Source organism: Bombus pascuorum, chromosome 7 (assembly GCF_905332965.1).
Source record: "Bombus pascuorum chromosome 7, iyBomPasc1.1, whole genome shotgun sequence".
Taxonomy (NCBI): Eukaryota; Metazoa; Arthropoda; class Insecta; order Hymenoptera; family Apidae; genus Bombus; species Bombus pascuorum.
In genome coordinates this window covers 14,434,902-14,454,540 of record NC_083494.1, presented here as the reverse complement: position 1 = coordinate 14,454,540, position 19,639 = coordinate 14,434,902, and the positions used below count along the sequence as shown (strand labels likewise).

The 19,639-nt window shown below is 33.0% G+C and overlaps 1 protein-coding gene and 1 long non-coding RNA gene across 3 annotated transcripts; one reads left to right on the top strand and one right to left on the bottom strand.

Moving 5' to 3' along the window:
• Positions 1-7,174: 7,174 nt before the first annotated feature.
• On the bottom strand, positions 7,175-18,921 carry LOC132909309 (serine protease inhibitor 88Ea-like). Of its 2 annotated transcripts, none has more exons than XM_060964074.1 (4): positions 18,697-18,921; positions 10,666-11,019; positions 9,396-9,768; positions 7,175-8,893 (listed from the first exon to the last, which is right to left on the bottom strand). In XM_060964074.1, the coding sequence occupies exons 1-4, from the start codon at positions 18,715-18,717 to the stop codon at positions 8,289-8,291; spliced, it is 1,353 nt and encodes a 450-aa protein (XP_060820057.1). In that variant the 5' UTR covers positions 18,718-18,921; the 3' UTR covers positions 7,175-8,288. The 2 variants fall into 2 exon arrangements, with proteins under 2 accessions (XP_060820057.1, XP_060820058.1); XM_060964075.1 differs by lacking the exon at positions 18,697-18,921 and adding an exon at positions 14,703-14,898.
• Positions 8,763-9,143, top strand: LOC132909338 (uncharacterized). The gene is made up of 2 exons (XR_009658523.1): positions 8,763-8,895; positions 8,971-9,143. It is a non-coding gene; the product is annotated as an uncharacterized LOC132909338 (long non-coding RNA).
• Positions 18,922-19,639: the final 718 nt, after the last annotated feature.

Here is a 19,639-nt window from a genome sequence, read left to right as displayed (position 1 = left end):
AAAATGGTACAACTTTAGTACGACAATTGAAAAATGAAAAGAACCTGTGAAGTTCAAAGATGCAAATCTTTCAAATGCAAGTAACAGATTGCAAATTTTAATTACTAAACAATATTCTAATACCTTCAATATTTTAATATTATGATGAGTAATACTTTGGAAATTCTTAAGAAGATGAAAGAACACTAAATTTAATAAGAATACTAAGTTTAAAAACTGGCTGCCTCTGAAAAATAAAAAATATCACTTATAGCATTTTCTTCCTATAGTCTTCGTATCCATAAAAAGTTCTTACCAATATTCAAATACCTTCACGACCTACTGTATCTCGCCGATCTATAGATCCTCGTTCGAAGGGATCGATAACCTACTTTGACATCAGCGCTACGAAAAACGCGTGGAATGGTGTCACGTGTCTTTGCGCGGGAATCGTACGATTCTGCGCAAGGACGACGAAGATAGAATCGTTATCGCGCACGCGCGTTGCGGCACCATTGCCGCATATGGCACGCTGTTCTACACGAGGGAATTTGTAATTCAAACGCAAAAAGGATAACACATCGGAATTTATTGAATCAACGAGAACGAGCGTTTATACAGAATTTTTTTAATTAATGCGATTTACCGCGAGCAATGAATGTACAATGTTCTCGCGACAATACTGCACGCCATATCGAAGTAACACCGGTGTAATTGCCGATAAGATAATCGCGATTAAACGTTCACCAGTGACGAATTTAATTGCGCGACTAATCTTATGATATTGAAACAGCTTCTTTAGGCTTGCTGTTTGCTAGACATACTTCAAATCAAGTTACGTTATATGTCGTAAGAAATTAGAGATTGAGAATTGTTTACCGACAGCTAACTATGTAGTTTCATTACCCTACATACGGAAGAATTAGTAATTTTGAAAGTAAAAGATTTTTAAAACCTAGCCCTTTCCTTTTTTTCGAACAATTGATGCATTAACGTATTATTAATTTTCAGTATCACATTCTTGAAATTACTTATACACATTCTTATATATAGTGCAGAGTTATCTATCCGTAAACAAAATAAAATAAATAAATAACTAAACTATTATCCACAAAAGAAGAACATCCGCATCACCATCTATTCAATTCTCGTTCCCTCGACAGACTCAAAAATTACTAACCTACTCAACGCAGTGTCCGTATACTGTATGTTCAGACAGCGCCAGTCAAAACCCTATCTCACGCGAAAACGAAGAAAAGAATATGTGCAATGGTTTGACGGGTTCAAAGATAGGCCCCGTCGAACTACACGGAAATACGATCGATCAAAGATGACCTCCATACAGGCTTCCTTGACAGCGAGAAAATTCACGTGTTCGCAGCCTTATATCGGCTGGATTGGAAGAAAAAAAAAGGTTAGGCGCAGAGATCGATCGAAGAAGATTCCGTAGTAAGCGCAATACCGTTCGTGCGAGCAAACTGGTCGGAGGAGTCGTTCCTTCGAGGAAGTACGGCAAATCTCTCACGGATCTCGAGTTTGCTCATCTTTCGCCGGGATCGAGGCCTGCGTCAAGGACTGCCAGACTTCGAGACGAACGTCCGTGCGCCCGTTCGCTTGTATCGGCGCGTGACGCAACCAGATGCCAGATTCTGCCGGAGGATCGAGTTTTGCGGATGCTACCGGCTAACGGTCGCCTGTGCACACGTTTACCGGGACCTCCGTGGCTTTTTGGTGACGTCAGCGTCAGTGAATGGAACGAACGGTGGTTGGAAACGCGACCGATGGAGGCGCGACTTGTCGGAGAGTTTTGATTTATTGTACATCGATCAACAACATTCAATGGATATTTCAGAGCCGAGTACTTCTATTGCCAGCGACAGGCGATTAATATCGTCGTTGTTCTCCGAGGGAAGCTTTTTTACCATCCTTTGTCGATGAAACATCGATGTTTCGATAAATTACGTGTTTGCCGTGAATGGATTTTTTTAACGCGTTATCTGCCGATCAGGGAAGATCGACTATCGGTAAATTATGATATATGTAGTTGCTCTGGTCATTGACTAAATAATGGGACTTCGTATCTCGCATACTGAAATACCGACATTGAAAAAAGCCGAAGTGTTTCTTAACGCCCTCTGCGACTTGGTACGACCAACATAGGAATTATATTTTCAAGCAGCAAGGGAAGTATGCAAGGTAAGTATTCAACTCGATCGAAAACGATAAACATTCTCTACTATAACTCTCTGTGAAAAAGTATTTTGTTCACTGTTATAAAAATGTAAAACTTGACACTTTAAAGTATTAAGAAAGAGCGAAATTCGTCTCATAAACAATTATGCTACTTATCTATCTAATAATACTTTATTTAAAATATCACCCTTAATTTTGCATACTCTTAATCACTATTACTTATATCTTATTTAAGTATTCAAGTATTTATTCAGGTACTTTCAGGAACAAATTAGTGCCTCTAAAAAGCAATACTTTTTAGCAGTATTAAATATCCCTAGGAAGCAGCAGTTTTAAACAAAACATTGAAAGCATCATTTTAGAATATTGCATGAAATGGTTCCTTTAAAGCCTTGCATACTACCCATGTTGCTTGAAATACTTTGTGTTACCTCTTTTCCTTGGTTCTGTAGGGCTTTCTGAAATAAACTGGAAGTTAAATAAAAAAAATCATTATCCACTTTGTATAATCCCGAAAAATAGACCGTGAGTGGATTACCTTTTTCGCAACACTAATGTACTAAATTTAAATATAAAATAGAACATTCTCAATACAAATCGCGAAGAGTGCTCCATACAATACTTGTAACACTAATTAATTAATTATTAGAAATGAAAAAAAGCAAAAAAAAAGATTTAATTATAAATACAAATCTATGCACTCATATTTAAATATTCGCAACACTAATAATGAAACGTCCAGTGCAGCCATATGGTAGGCTACCGGTGTAACTGCATCAGATGATTCAGGAACACGAACGTGCATCCACAGTCCAGTGGATGAAAATTGGGCATAATATAAGCGCAACACTACTTCAAAAAATGCGATCATTCATCAACGCTACTCTAACTAGAAAATTAATTAAAACAATAGAAATGGAGGACCATAACACTAATTCTTAACACAAATTTAATAAAAATGTTATACTACAAATTACAATATTATAAAGTTAATTCAAACTTTTAAATCTAATATTAAATGACCGGAAACGACATCAACTTTAATATATATTAATCTCCAGGAAATTCTAACAATTCATAATCAAAATCACTAAAGACAATCGCGCTGTCATAATTCGCAACACTAAAGCAAACACGATTATCATTCTTTCGCAACTCTAATCCAAACCGTAATCATTCTGTCGTGACACTAATAAAAGCCGCGTAATTTTTCCGCAACTCTAATTCAAACCGTAATTAATTTCTCGCAAACACTAATAAAAAAATCGCGATTTACCCAATATGGTTGAGGACCAACATATATATCGGCCAGGAAAAAAAATACTACAACTACAACTACTAAAAGCGAGCATAGTGACAAAGTAGTAACGAATGACTTTCCATGCTCTGGGTGATCCAGAGGAGGGAAAGCCATTAGTAGTTGCCCTCTTGAATGACAGTTTGTCGGGCCTCTTCGGCTCGTAGCCTCTTCTTTCTTCAGGCGCAATGCCCGCTGAAACTTAGATCTTGACTCGAGTCTTTCTAACCACAAAATAAAAAGTAACTTACAAAGGTGAAATAAAAATATAAATCGCCGATACTATTCCCCGTGCACATGGATGAGCAAGGATCATAGTGATCATTGCCCGTTCGCATGTGCATGCTCGAACAATAAATAAACGTTCGCTTCGAAACCCACTCGCAATCGCGACCACGATATTCGAAAAATCGATGGATAAAGCCAGAGACGAGTTTCTCCACTCCTACCAGCTTTACCGTCGACTTTTCAAATTAAATTTCCTGAAACAGGTTGGGCACGCGAAAACGCGCCTACCCGACCAGAGACTGTGCCAACCTGCCCGGCCCTACCTACTTATAATTAACATTTACACCAGAAAGTAAGCTACCTATCCTACCTAGCCCTATATTTAAAAATGGCAAAACAAGCACACCAACACACTCACTCCACGATTCTCTCACATACCACCCGGGCGCAAGGACCTACACTAGAGAGACGTCCTGGGACGCCTCCGACACCCGAGTTTGACACTCAACTTTCATACTCTAACTTTTACGTACCATTTTCCTGAAATCGACTGACGATGGCTAGCGACCATTGCGTAAGATGTAATATGTGTATATTGAAATTTTATTATGTTTTTAATATATTTCAATGTTAACTTTAATCAATACTCATGATCATATTGTATAAATATTCATAATCTTGTATTATATCATTTGAAAAATTAGGATATTCTTAGACTAAATGGTATAATATTTGATACCATTGTAATTTAATATTATTATATATTATTATTGCATTTATAACACTTGTGAAACTCATTAATATTTCAGAATTATATGGGTTGGAATAATAAGAAAACGACGTAGTTCCACGACCTAACCACACACACAATGTAGAAAATACGTCGTGCACGATACACCAACGCAACGTCAGTCGCTGAGACAATGTTAAACATATAAACTATAGTCATCATGCCCGCTGCCTTTCTCCCACCTAAGTAGCACCTGAGCACGTGAGTGAGATCCTGGCAATGGGCATGGAAGGGATTAAACCTGAAAATCCTAAGCTAAAAATATAATAAGCGTATCTATTATGTTTTGTATCTAACGGGCTAATATTCGTTAATTAAAGTCTACTTTATACTTCATTCTATTAATTTAATGAATTACTGAAATGCTGAATTTGAATACAGAGAGTTAATATTTATTCATTTGTTTTTTATTATATTGCAAAAAATAAATTGAGCTTCAAAATAATGCAAATAATACTTATATCAATAAATAATAATAATGAACTCTAAATGAAATATTAAAAAGAATATCCTCAGGCAATTCTTTCATCAAAACACATCTTTGGAAACAAAGAAGCATTTAAAACTTGTTTTGATTCTGAAATCTGCCTGTCGCGAAGTGTTTTCTTGCACGTAAAATTTGATACATTCTTGGACGGATAAAATTAGACTCCGTACCTTTATATTTTACATTTAAAATTTTACCGAAATTTTACTGTCTATGGAACTCAAACAATAAAATTGTTCCGTAACATTACCGTAAAACACAAGATAAAATCATATATAATTTATAATAAAAATCAATAATAACATTAACAGTAGTTATAATAATTTCAATCATAATTGTAATTTTCATAATGAAATCGGAGGATATCCAACTTCTCCACTACATAATACTTAAACAAAGCTATTTTCATACTCGTTGTTTACTCAAATATTTGTTTTTTGGGTATTTGATATTTGCAAATATAAAATCATCATGAATATACTTTGATTTTCTAAATAATTATTATCAATACACTCCGTGATTTTCAATTACAGAAATACACATTAATTATCAGCAGTGAGTTATTTATATCAATTTTTTATATAATATTAATTATATCAATACGATACTCTCGTCTATTAATTCTTAATGTGTTATTATCAACATTCGAAAACGCGGTGTGCAAGAAACCCTATCCTGAACTGATAAATAAAACACATACAAGAAAATGTTACTACTCACGAGTATAATAAATACCCGTGGTCACTATGCTCGTCAAAAATTCTACGTAATACAACCAGTCACCCGTGTGGATTCGGACCTTTCATCCTACGACATGATTGAGTGACCAGAGGAACAAAAATGCATGCGACTCACGATTAGTTGCGAAGAACGTTGTCATCGATGCATTGTGCCCTATGGAACGTCATCACGAAGCCCATCATTAGACAGGAATCGTTGAATCCCATGGAAAAAGCACAGACTGGAAGAAATCTATAACAAAGCATAGAACATTATTGTATAATTCGTCCTTAAAGACAGTGTTAATTATTTGGAAAGTTTGAAATAATAAAAGATTGATCTCTATAAAACATAAAATTTTAATAATAATCAATTTAAGAATAAAAAATTTTAACTTGTCAAATTTTCAATCAGATTCCATAAAATACAAGGATAAGGATCAAATACAATATTGACATAAAATACAAGGAATTAAATGAAGTACAACATACAAAGTTACCTACATTCTTGGTTTATTAAGCATCACTAAGTCCTTTCCAGAAAACAGGAAAAAAAGGAAGGAAAACAGGAAGGATCAGAAACCTTTAACAAAATATGAATTCATATATATGAATAATTCCTTCTAAAAAATATGATGATTGGTTAAGAATGTATATCGATTGAATATTAAATAAATGTTAGCAAGTAACCAACAGAAAAAGAAAATAAGCATATAAATACGTTTGACTTTGTTAAAATAAATTAAATGTTACCATTAATCAGCATGGCGTCCTTTTGAATTTTATGACGCCATTTGTAATTTCGTTGCATCTCCCTAACATCTCCAAATTTCTCGCGTAGTCGAGCAATAATCTGCACAAAGAAAAAGCCAAAACATTATAATAAATGTATAAAAAGCAAATTATGTACAAAATGAAACAATAATCAAGCTCAAATTGTATCTTGAAGGGTCATTATACGATCCACCGGCAAATGTAATAACCAACAAGACGATCGAAGAAAAATAGATAATCAAATAATAAATTATTTACTATGAATTGTTCAATTAAAAAACTATGATAAGTAAACGAAGTTATAAGAGCATAAGTGACAAAAGAATGATTATAAAGAATGAAAATATATGTTACGTAGTATAGAAATCGGTACCTGTCACGGAGTGACACCAATACACATCTAATCGCTTCGAAATTTGACATTAGACTGAACCCCTGCGGCGTAATTTGCCCTACGAATTTCGGTTGACGAGGAGTGGGGAAACCCCCCGGTAAGTCGATCACGTACGAACAGAAGTCGTCAAATTCCTGCAAAGGACGTTTTCGGTAGTAACACGTATTTCAATAGAACGTCTGAGCTAATACGTATAATTTGAACGAACAGAATTTATGGATTTTTATTTTATTTTTTCATTTATCATTTCTTAACTTAAACAGTACAATCTTCTATACTGAAAAATTTTTTAAAGATAAAGAATAAAACTACATTCATGGATAAAATATTCTCCATTTTTAATTTAAAATTTTCCAATACACGTATATAAAATATAAGTACAAGCATTCACAAGTAGCACATTTACACATGTTTTTAAATATTATCAAATCTGAAGTTCTTCTTGTATAATATTATACCTGTTTTTTAGGCTCTCACATCAGGGTTGAAAAATATTTTTTTAATTGATAAATGTAAAAGATTTACCATTTCGATAATTATAATTTATATATTATATAAATAAGGAAAATTATATTAAATTTATATTTTCAATATAACATGTATAGATTGAAATTCATATTAGAAACAGAAATTACAATCATCATTTTTAATTGTCGAAAAAATTATAAAACCTTTAACAACGCTCCACAATTACAAACACAATTGCAAACATAACACAACTCATATAACATCGATTTTTCGTACCGGATTATGAAGGATATTCAATACGTATTGTTTTTTTCGTTTTAGTTAGTAAATTCGAATACTGTGCATGTATATACGTTATACGTACAATAAATCGAATTTGATTATAACTTGATACATCTCAGCTTAATGTCCTTTAATCTAATAATTTAATTTTTACTATATCTAACGCAGCAAAATATTATAATAGAATCCGATTACAAATTTTCATCCATATTATTCGATACATTTCACACATGTATGTCAAAAGTGACACAATTCAACACAAGTTTTTCAGGAAAAACGAAACACTATTTGAAAGCTTAAATGGAATGTATGATTCTCCATTTTCAGTCCTGAAAATCCTTCTTTGGCGGTTTTGATGTTCTTCGATCACATAACTAAATTATATTGATACGATAACACTTATTATGACATTTTTTAAATACATGTGCGATTTGTACGAAATTATACAATATCCATCAAAATATTTTAGTATATCAAAAATTTAGTATAAATATTAAGTGATCTGTAAATAACTATCGATTATACTCATCTTAAAATATATACATGCAAACACATCTTACCGAACATTCATACCTGTGTATGTTACAAACACATATAAAGCTTCTTATTTATCGCACCACATTCTTCAAAAATAAACGGAAAATAACGACGACAATCACAATCATTCTTCAAACATTTCAAGCTGATGTCTCCGCGGTATTTTGTGGAGTATTAGGTGTACGATAAATTCCACTGAATAAAATAGTACGAGTTGGTTTCTCATAGATGAAATACAAGAAAGGATGATTCGCATTAAAAATTGCCGGTTGCAATGGTCGTCCAGATCGGAAAGTGTAGAGAGCAGTAGCTGCGGCTGCAGTGGTGCCCTCTTCAGTGACTTCGATTCGCGCACGATGGACAGCGTCGCCCAAATGCAACGGTTTTTCACCATCCTTAACAAAACCTTGAAGATTGGCAGCATTAGGCATTACCAATTCGCCTGCACCGATAGCGTGAAGCAGCGTGCTTATTGGAAGATCCTTTTCGACTTCAAATCGCGGTAAGATAACATCGACTTGTTGAGGTGGTATACCGGAATCCAAGAGGTCGCGGAGTTCTGTGGATCCTAATTCGGTGGAAATGCGTTCTATCAGTTGACGAACACTGTCTCGTTCTCCGTTTTGCTCAACGTCAGCGGCGGATTTTGCGACGGAGACAGATGGTGGAAGAAGGACGAACATTGAGATTTCGTTGCCTTTGTACGGCAGTTCTAGCACGTGCGCGCCAAGTACTTCGGAGACAACTGTAAGAAAAGGTTATTTGTATTTATTTCTATTTATATATGTTTGCAATGATATAATATGATTATAGCTTTTCTAGTCGGGCAAAAGAATATAAGTCAGAATTATTAGTCTTGTAGAGACGCACTTACAACATTTGAACTGCAATGTAAGATCAGGTGGTTAGATTTTGGATATGAAAGTTTATAACATACAATGTCTCGTCCCATTTTACTTACAAAATATATACAGTATACTCGATTTAGAAACATTCTTTTTCTTTCGAAACTGATGACTTATTCTGACTAAAATTTTTAGTTTGACTTTTATTTATTTGACCAAGCAGAGTTTGTAACAATTAAAACATTTTGAAATCAATTAGAAGCATATGTAAAAAGATCAATATAGAATATATTAGCATACTTATCCTATTTTGATTAAAAATTTGAATTATACTCCTTTTGCCCACCACAGATTTCTGTAGATAAATTTTAGTCTTTCATAAATTTAAGATGTGTAACTTACGATGATTGAAATGTCCTGACTGCTTCATGAATGTAGTCATGGAATGTTGAGAGTTCGAAATGTAGAAAATATCTTTCTTAGAATTAGTTGGATTAAAACGACTTTCCCAAAGACCTTTGAAGTATACTGCGTTAGCCAGGACCAAATCAGTATCTGCTCCAATACTGTTAATAGGAAGGAGATCGCGGATATGTCCTTTGGTCATGTTGCTCACCCATTCATTTATGTGATCACGAACCGCGTTTGGATTAGTATGAAAATCAGTCTTTTCCAGTTGGTCTCCAAATAAGTCCAACATACACTCTCGTACTTTTCTCGTGCTCGATACCCATAATCGATTCGCTGAGTTGTACTCGTAACCTCGTGATGAATTCTGAATAGAGGAAGAAAACTAATTTAACGATTCATTCTTTAAATACTTTAAATGTTGTAATTTTAATACTATAAAAAAATTCTGGTATTTTGGGATTACATTTCCTATTTATATCCTTTACCTATTTTACGATAATATTAAGTATTATATTAATTATTACTGCATCAAAATTCGTTAGCAGTAGTACAGAAACTATTATTTATTTGCAATCGTCATAAATTTCGTTATTTCTAAACATAACTTTTACAAAATTATCTAGCTACTAAAAAATAGAAAAATTTCAAGTAATGTAAAAAAAGATATTCTTTACCCGAACATTATAGTCGCACCAACTCGTCACGAACAAAGGCAAGAATTATATAACTGATCAAATAAAATCATTTACTTTGTGTCATCCGTCCACGTCGAGGAAACAAACATTATTCACGCGTTATATTCATAACTTTTGATTAAGAAATTCTATAGAGCTATGAGGTCAAAATGCTTCCTACTTGAATTTCAATAAGTTCAACTACCTCAAAGTATCTAACTATACAGACTGCCAAGTCTAATCCGTTAAGAAGTGAAACAATACCTAAAAATTACGTAACATTACTGGAAAGTGTAAAAGGCATACATATTGCTTTATTAAAGTAAAAAAAAATATTAAAATAATATATAGCATTTAAATAATCAAACTTACTGATAAAAAAAGGTGATTTCAAGTAAACTTTAAAGACGAAAAAGAGTATTGGACAAATCCTTATAGCTTGTTTTCATAATAATAATTTTAAAAAGCAGAATTTATTGATGTTACTATTGCGCAAAGGGGTCCTGATGTTACGATTATGTGGCTCGCCTTGGAATACTTGCAAACACAAACGATGAATTATGCAACAGCTCCAGTTAAATCCTCACCTCTTGGTCACCTTGATTTTTGAGGGAATTCTCGTAGGCATAATATCGTTGCACGTCGACCTTGGACAGATCGTTAGGTAGATGCAAGGCTTTTTTTAAGGAGTCCTCGGTGGTGCCTCGAGCACCGAAGTACGCCAAGGTCAAAGCCTGATGAAGACTATGCGGACTGTAGAAAATGTTGTCGCGTGATTCGATCAAAGACATCTTCTTAAGAGTATCGAGAGCGAATTCGAATCTCGAGTTGATCACACCTTTCTTTGAGCCAGCGCTCATCGTCGGAGGACTGTCGTTTCCGGTGAGACATTGTGCTGATACGTAAGTTACCAGCAATAGTACTGGTAACACCGACGTTGCCTGAAAGAAAGAATGATTGTTGAGAAAATAATATTCTAAAAATTTCTGAAGAGTTCTCTTCTTCAAAGTAGTTGAATTATTGATAATAAGAAAATATGAAATTTTTAAAGTATAATAAGGTGAATTTTAGGTATAAAGCAGCTTGGAATAAATATTATTATTTATTTGTTAGGATTTGTTTGATGAGCATGTACACTTGCAGCTTTTTATGGAAAGAGTATGAATGGACACTGCAGCGTTTGTATATTTTAAGTTGAAAGCAAAATATTTTTATAATATCAATACTTAGAAGTAAAAAATCGAATATACAATTATATAACTATAGTGAGGCAAAACAAAGAACGTAAAGGAAAATACGAAAGACCAGAAACTAGGAAATTGAAACGAAATACATGCGTGGCTTACGCAAAGTTAAATCACACCCTTCGAAAACATTTACGGACGTTCGAGTAATTTCCTGTATCATTATAAAACTCCGAGTGAACGACATTTCCATTTTATCATTGTGTCATCGTTGTTACTAGCCTCCAGTATCGCACAATTACAACATGGCAGAAATTCGAAGATAATCCATGATCGAAGAAAAGATAGAAAAAAAGAGAAGGTATCTTATCAGAAACATTAAAGAAAACAAATAAGACGAGGAAAGTATTTTCAATCCTGCAGCTAGACGTTTCGCAACCCCTTCACATTTTGGTAGCCGTGACCTCTAATCGTAATTTATACAAGTTCTGAGATTACGATCGTAAGGTCAACGAATAAATCGTCTGACATGTCATCCATATCTACGACACTTTTATGTCAACCAGGGGAAGAGTTTCGTGTAGGAGTCACGCTCTAGTTAATCACAATAACATACTTTGCAATTTTAGTGATATCAGATACACTTATTTAGGGCAGAACTGGTTTTGTACCCACGATGATAATCATAGATTATGACGAAATCAGTATCTATTGTTCGTCAAAATACACGTTTGGAATTTTTTAATTTCTTTTGTGAAGGAATAAATTTATATTAAAATAGTTTGTTATCTTAGATTATTTTATGTTAAAAATAGTTCACAATTGGACAACGTTTGAATTAAATTTGTACTACTTGCTATGGAATAAAGTGATACTATTTTACTTATCTCTTATTAATTTTTCAATCCACTATTAAAATTATATTCATACAAATATAAAAATGTATTTGACATCAGTTTTATAGAAAATTTCATATAATTTAACATAAAGTTAAAACATTTATTATCTCTCCGCCCTAATTTGTATTTTATTATATGAAAATACTCTAGTTTTTCATTAACATAAATATTATCTACCATATTATCAACAAAACAACTACCATTTTAGCAAGGCTACTATATCTTTAAAATCATTAATCAATTATATACTTGGAAATACCATCATCAATTTTTTAAGAAACATCAACAAAATATTACTAAAAGACGGTATGAAATAGAGAATAATGTATTCTGTTAATGATTAGGGCTAACTTCGATAAAAACATAAAATAAATATAGAAATGTTTTCTCAAAGGGTTCGGAACGTAATGGTAAAATTAGTGAAAATTATACGATCTGGGACGAAAGTAAGATAAGCTTTGAGGTGAGTGAAAGCAACGAGTAAACCGTGACATCATAGTGTCCGGCTTTCTTGGTTGAAATTGAAGTATGACGAGCCTTGTATGACGAAAGCAAGAGAAAACACAACCACGCCTGTACAGTTTGTTCCTGATAGCATACTACTTGTGGCACGTGGGAAACTTGCGTGAATTATTCCACTTTAATTTCGCCTTATGCAAATACTAATACAGATTTTACGTAATTTCGTATGCGACTTTCCAGTTCCTCGTTTGACAACCTTCAATTTCATTCCGTTCGTCTGTTTACTACTTCATTATACGTTCTTCGGAACGAAACTCTCCTTGATTTATGAGAATGGCATCGTGTAATTTCTATTTTACACCTTTCAAGATTTTCTCCTATTTCCACGGGGATACTTTTACTTGTTTCAGTACTCAAATATTTATTGCCATTTTCTATTTGACTTGCTGTATTCTTTCTTTTTTTCATTATGTATCTATCATTTGAATTTATTATCTTCGAAATTTGTACCTTTTTATAAAAATGTTCCATCTTATGTTAGAAACAAGAGTGGAAATAATTTATTACGATACTGCGGATGTTTATGAACTTATAACAAGTATAAAGATTCTAAAGAATCTAGAAACTCAAATGCGATGATCAGATAATTTGTATAATTTACTAACAGAAGATTTTATTGTCAAACTTGTTAATGTTATACGGGAATTATTTATCGATACTGGTAACCGGCAACTTGTAAAATTTTACTACGACTATGCAGTATAGCACAGGCAATAGCAGTTGACTATTTTACTGAAATCTTTCTCTTCGCAATGACATTGGATTTTTTCGTAATTTTTAACAGTACCAGCATTCACGAAGACATTTAAAATCTGACAGTGCCAACAGAGACAATCGGCGAATAACAAGTGAATTCTTCGAACAAATACGTGTCCAACTTAACAAATAAGGCACGTACCACTCGTGTAATCAACCGCAGCCTAGCGTGACTATACACAAAGACAAATTAAAATCGAATTAACGCAATTCGTCGATCAAAGAGTAATACAATGACTGTGTCAACGTTTCTTGTAAACGTTCTAGTCAATTAAATTCTTGTGATTATGATTCTTCCTTGATGTAGAATGAGTAAAAATGTGAGTAAAGACTGTCTGTCCTTCATGGTTCGAGGAAGGCTGATCGTAAAACAAAGCAACGAACATTTTCACTTCTATATGAGAAACTTAACAGCGTGAAAATATTAATGGGAATCAAAATATGTAGGTTACAGAAAATTAGTCAGATACCAAAAACAAATGACACATATTTTTTAAATTCTTACGAAACAGGTGATTGGGAAAAAGTTCATTTTTATTTGAATGGAAGAAAGTGGTCAGTAAATGTGAAAGAGGTTTTTAACATAAATTAAGTGATTAAAAAATATTAATTTTTAAGTATTCCGCAACTTACGAATAATTATTATAAATAATTAAAATTTGTCTGGATACCGGTAACCATCATCGATGACGGAAATGTTTTTGATTACGAAAAACCATGTTGTCAATTACCTACTACAGCAGTTGTTACAACACTAAACAACCAATTTAAAAGATATATAAACCTACAAAAATAGAAATATTTGATTGAAACAGAATATTTGAAGCACACACGATAGAATATTATTGATTTAATATCGGGTCGATACGAGGTATGGAAAAAAACGATAGAAAGCGCAAAAAGTGTATACAACGAGATAAGTTATCACAGTTGAACTTTCATTACGAAGACAACAAGAGTCATGTATAAAATATCATCCTATTAGATTTAATGGGGAGTATTTACGTAAAATCTTTGATAACTAACGAAATCGTTACTTAAACATCAAAACAATTTCATTTAGGAACAACTAAAGCGTCAATATATGCAACAATCGATGCATCGATACAATTTTCATCAGACTAATAGGATCTCCACCGACAACTTAACTTCCCATTACAGAGATCAAATCTTAATGCGGCTGAGACAATGAAGATCTACGTTAATTCTACGTCGTTTCTACTGAATTTTAAATTGAGACTTCATCGAAGCGTCACCACTCACCGGTTTGAAAAACATTTCGCTGATCTGCGCCTTCTTGCTTTCTAGATTCTCAAATTGTAAACTATCGGCTTAGATACGAAAAAACGTCCGATTGTTGCTCGCTACAAAACTGAACTGAGTGCGGAGAAGGAAAAGCAGAGTCACCGAGATGCCCGCGAGTAACTGGCTCCTCGACCACTTCCCCACCACGAGTTTTGCTCGCGAGTGGAGTCATGTTTATTCATCGGACACGAATCCTTTGCAGCACAACGGCGCAAACCAACGTTCACAAAGCCGATAGGTCGTTACTTCTGCAATATTGGAAATGCCCGATACTAATGACTTCATTGCCAGGAAATCCCATATGAAGTCGGTGGGGAAACCACGTCATAATCGGAAATCGTCGATACAATTCATTATGTGCGCGTACCTATGCGTACACTTTCAATACACAGTTGTTCCGATGAAAGCGGATGTTAGGGTTGATAAACTGATACCTAAGCGTCTTTGGAGAATATTTCGTCATACCTGCGGCATAAATTGGTCTACTTGCGAGTACTCGTACAAAACCCGTAAGCTCGTAATTGTAATTAACATATAAATCGAGGCTAACGTATGTAAACCAGAGATAATCCACCAGCTTGGTAGGTTCGGCTTCTCAAATTACATTTCCCTCGGTACTCTGTGCGGGTGACTCAAGGTTATTGAACTTGTTTGATTGCGTTTAATTATGCGACATTTTAAATAATTTTTCTCAATGACAGTCATTGACACGAAGTCTATTCAATGTACGAATTAACTTTTTAACGTTTAAGATTCTATAGAAAAGTGAGAAAGGAATAATAAAGCGAAGACAATAAAAATATATAAAACACAAAAGTATAGATATAGGAGATAATAATATTCCAGATACAAAGTAATATTCTCACTTTTATACGCATATAAATAAAACGTAGAACGTTTAAAAATAAAAATGCAATTACGAAACGATAATAACAAATACGATACAATAATTAGCGCGTATATATAAATGATATAGATAATCGCTATTTATTTATTTTATAACTACAAGAAGATAAGAAAGATGTCAAATGTCACAAGAAAGATGTCTTCGTTCCATCAACTCAGGCTGAAGCAAAAACTAGATTCACTGCAAGAACGTTCACCCTTTTTGTCTTCACCAGTAATAACTTCCTCCTTCGACGCCATTTAAGGCGATCGACATCAGGAATGTAGTTCTATTTGACTTCTTAGAATCGCACATTAACGCTAATTTTACGAGTAACGATCTTCGCTAGATTAATTCTTTCACCTCAACAACGTTAACTCACAATTTTCTAAATTTATTCTTAGACTGTGGATGTTCACGCATTTTTTAGAAACCTTGAGATTTTAATAATTTATATTGCATACAAATGCATATGATATGTAAAAATATATGAGATATTTAAAGTAGAGCAACCGAAGTATTATTGATATTTGGTGTGTGAAACAAATTTCTATTTAGTTTCTATTTGTTTAACTATGTTCATAAAAATACAAAAATTGCATCTATTCATTACATTAAATGAAAATTTCATTGTAATTTTCATACTTTATATTTATTATAGTCTGTGTTTCATGTTTCTTGAATATTTTTAATCCAGTCAGATTAAAGCACGAGAGTTGGAAATGAATCACAGTTCCTTGCGTTTTCAGAAAGCGTTCTTTGAAATTTTCTCCTCGCTTCTCCCTCTTCCAGAATTTATTCAGCGAATAAAACAGGCTCCTTTTCAAAGCGTTGGCCAATAGCCAGAGAAAGTAACTCGAAAGGAGTGTTAGTTCCTTTGTGAGTTCTCGAAAATCGTTACCGAGTCGAGATCGTTTAAGCAGCTACAACAAGAGCGATCAACAAATCTGTCGTAAGATTTGTTAGAGATAATTAAGCGACATTGACTCCTGTTGTATGATTGAATCTTTTCAATTGAAAAAGAAATCAAGTTATTAACTATAAAAATGAATTCTTTTTGATTTTTGCGTAAAATGAAAATTCAATTTGTCGGAAATAACTCATTTCTTACTTTCTTCGTTTCTACGAGCAAATTAATATAATTTTCTTCGAATCGTTATTCTTATGATCCTTTTATCACTCGAGAAATCGAATCATTTCCTACATTCTTAGAATAGTATAATGATCTTCTATATATCCTTGTAAACTCTTCAATGTCTTCTAACTAATATTTTCGCTGTTTTTACTATCATTTCATCGCTTGTAGTATATTTTTCTTTTCGTGTAAACTCGAATTTTCTATGATATGAACTTTAACAATTTTTAGCTATTCAAACTTTGATCTCGATTAAATATTGTTCGAATACCCTTTCCTTTTATTTTTTATTTAATCAAGACGAACTCGTCGTAGTTATTCAAGGAAGGAAAAAATGCCATTAGATTCTTTAATTGATCTTGCGTAAGAATAGCAAGATATGTTTTCCTTCGCTATATTTCATCTGTTATTGCGAAAGAACCTTCCACAATTCCATTGTTCTGTCTCTCCTCAGTCATAACTGAGAGCGACCAGTTGTTAATTACGTATAGATGTTAATGAGGAACCTGGAAATTCCACAGCTTTACTTACAACGCATTGCTTTTACCGTTGATTAATCGTAACAAGCTGAAAAGTGAAGCTCCGTATCGTATTATGCAATACAATATGATTACGTATAAAGAGGCCGTCGGAATAAAAAGCCCTCGTTGTTATTGTGACAGCAACGATTGAAAGACATCACTATGCGAAACACTTTTCTAAAGTATCTTTAAAATTGTACAATTGTATCGTATGATTTAAAATTTGAAAGTAGATAATTAGTTAGTAGTAGATAGTTAATAAAACTTGATAAAAATTTAATTTGTATAAAAATTAATTAAAATTATTTAAAATTCAAAATAATAAAAAATTTTCAAAGACTCTTGGTATACTACCAGAATTTCTATGAAAATATCATTATATATTAAATATATGATATTTCTTTTGTGTCTGCAATATTTTTAATGTTGTTTCTTCTATCTCTAGAAAAATTAGCGTCTAGATATTCAGAGCTGCTTAAAAGATCGTTAAGTTCATGGTAATTTACAAAATAAACTTCCTCTTTTAAATTTTAAACACTTTTAAATATTAAAAAAACTATGGAAAGAGTTGTGTTATTACATTTTATTTGTTTTACGATCTCTGACTAATAATAGGATAGTAAGTAATATCTTTAATATTTGAACTGTCTGGAAAAGTTTGACGAGAGAAATGACAATATTACGACGCATGCTATCTATGGTTTATGATCGTTTTAAACTCCCTTCTCATATGTCAAAAGAATCAATACATTTTATCGTAGTGTCAATGTTATATGATGATACAAAGTCCATAGCTACGAAAATTCAGATATACATAGGCATGGTTATTACACTTTGCGGACCGTCAAAGATGATAAGAGATATCAAATTATTTAATTAAACTTTCAACCACTCTAGAGTTCGTTATACATATACACGTGAAATTTGCAAAATGGAATTTACGCGTAAGTATATTTTATTAAAGTATGAAATACCCAAATTAACTGTTTGACTGTTAAATATCAAAGTATTAAATAAATTAATTAGTTGTTAATATTAGTTGTTAATTAGTAATGTGAATAAACAAGTAAACCGAAATATTTTTATTTTAAATGATTTATTTGATTTTAAATTCTCTTATACCGAACATAAGAACGTTTCGTAAGAACTCGAAACGCGAATATTTTTTTCCATATGAAGCACATTTCACGTATGCTTCATCTGCATATTACAATTTACGCTCTTTCATAAGGTTCAATTATATAAAGGCATAAAATACAAGCAACTTATATTACCCTATAAAAATTTTCTGTAACAAGTATACGAATAGTTTCATGAAGCAATATACTACAAACACAAAACGCAAATCTATATATCTAACATTTACATTACTCCACAAGTTACAAATTACCGTATATGACAATGATTTACCTGTAAATTTCTCACCAACATCTTTCAGGATGGTCGAACGGTTCTTCAACGATTTTAGTCTTCTTTCCTATCTTCTTTTTCTTTTTTTTAACTAAAATTGATTCACTCGCTAGTGTTACGTTACGAATTGTTGGTGCTAATGAAAAAGGCAAGTATTCTCGCTACGATATATTAGGATAATCTGTTCGCACGAAACTGGACGTTCTCAAGACTAATCCTCGACGAAGACGCAGCTTCAGTTTTCATTTATACCTTATACGGGGAGGTGGGCGGCAAAAGACGCATAGGACGCAGGGAAATCCCAGCCAAGTTAACGATTATCCACTTTTTTCGTGACAATCGTCTTTTTGTTAACATGTTGACTTTGTGCGGTCGACGGCCGCAATGTTCCCGGAAACTCGCGCTTATCAACCAGGCCATTAATTTCCACACGTGGATCTCCGCAATTATTCGTAATTTTCGTTGCTCTGATCCTTTCGACAAAAATCGAGGAAGTCTGTGTTAATTTTTCAAATACGACGATGAATTGTGAACATAACAGTGAATCATGGGCATGGGGCGATCTTAAAAAACTGCCGAGACGAGAAGATAAAATATTGGGTTTTTTGTAACCTTGGCGATAGAATGTGTGCCTTTTATTCATTTATACTATTTTCTGCAATATTTATTTATAGAATATTCGTAGAATATTGGTAAAGTAATTCTAAGTCATAAAGCTATTTATGTAAATCATTGTAATTGCAATGCAATTTACTGCATCGGAATCACTGATCGTATTGTCAATCATACGTTTACATTAGTATTGAATACAGGCGGAAAACAAAAATAGACGTCGATTTATACGACATTGAAAATTTCATCAATATTCCATTCGCAGACGATTATTTTACCGTACTTCATCATTATAATATACTCATTTATCATGTATGCAAATACACAAGTT

What these genes read in the sequence shown, in the direction of transcription:
- LOC132909309 (XM_060964074.1), bottom strand. Translation starts at nt 18,717, where the DNA reads ATGTTGGTGAGAAATTTACAG. An exon ending in TGTTGGTGAGAAATTTACAG is followed by an intron (nt 11,020 to 18,696) that starts GTAAATCATTGT and finishes TCTTTCTTTCAG; the next exon opens with GCAACGTCGGTGTTACCAGT. An exon ending in AAAATCAAGGTGACCAAGAG is followed by an intron (nt 9,769 to 10,665) that starts GTGAGGATTTAA and finishes TCCTCTATTCAG; the next exon opens with AATTCATCACGAGGTTACGA.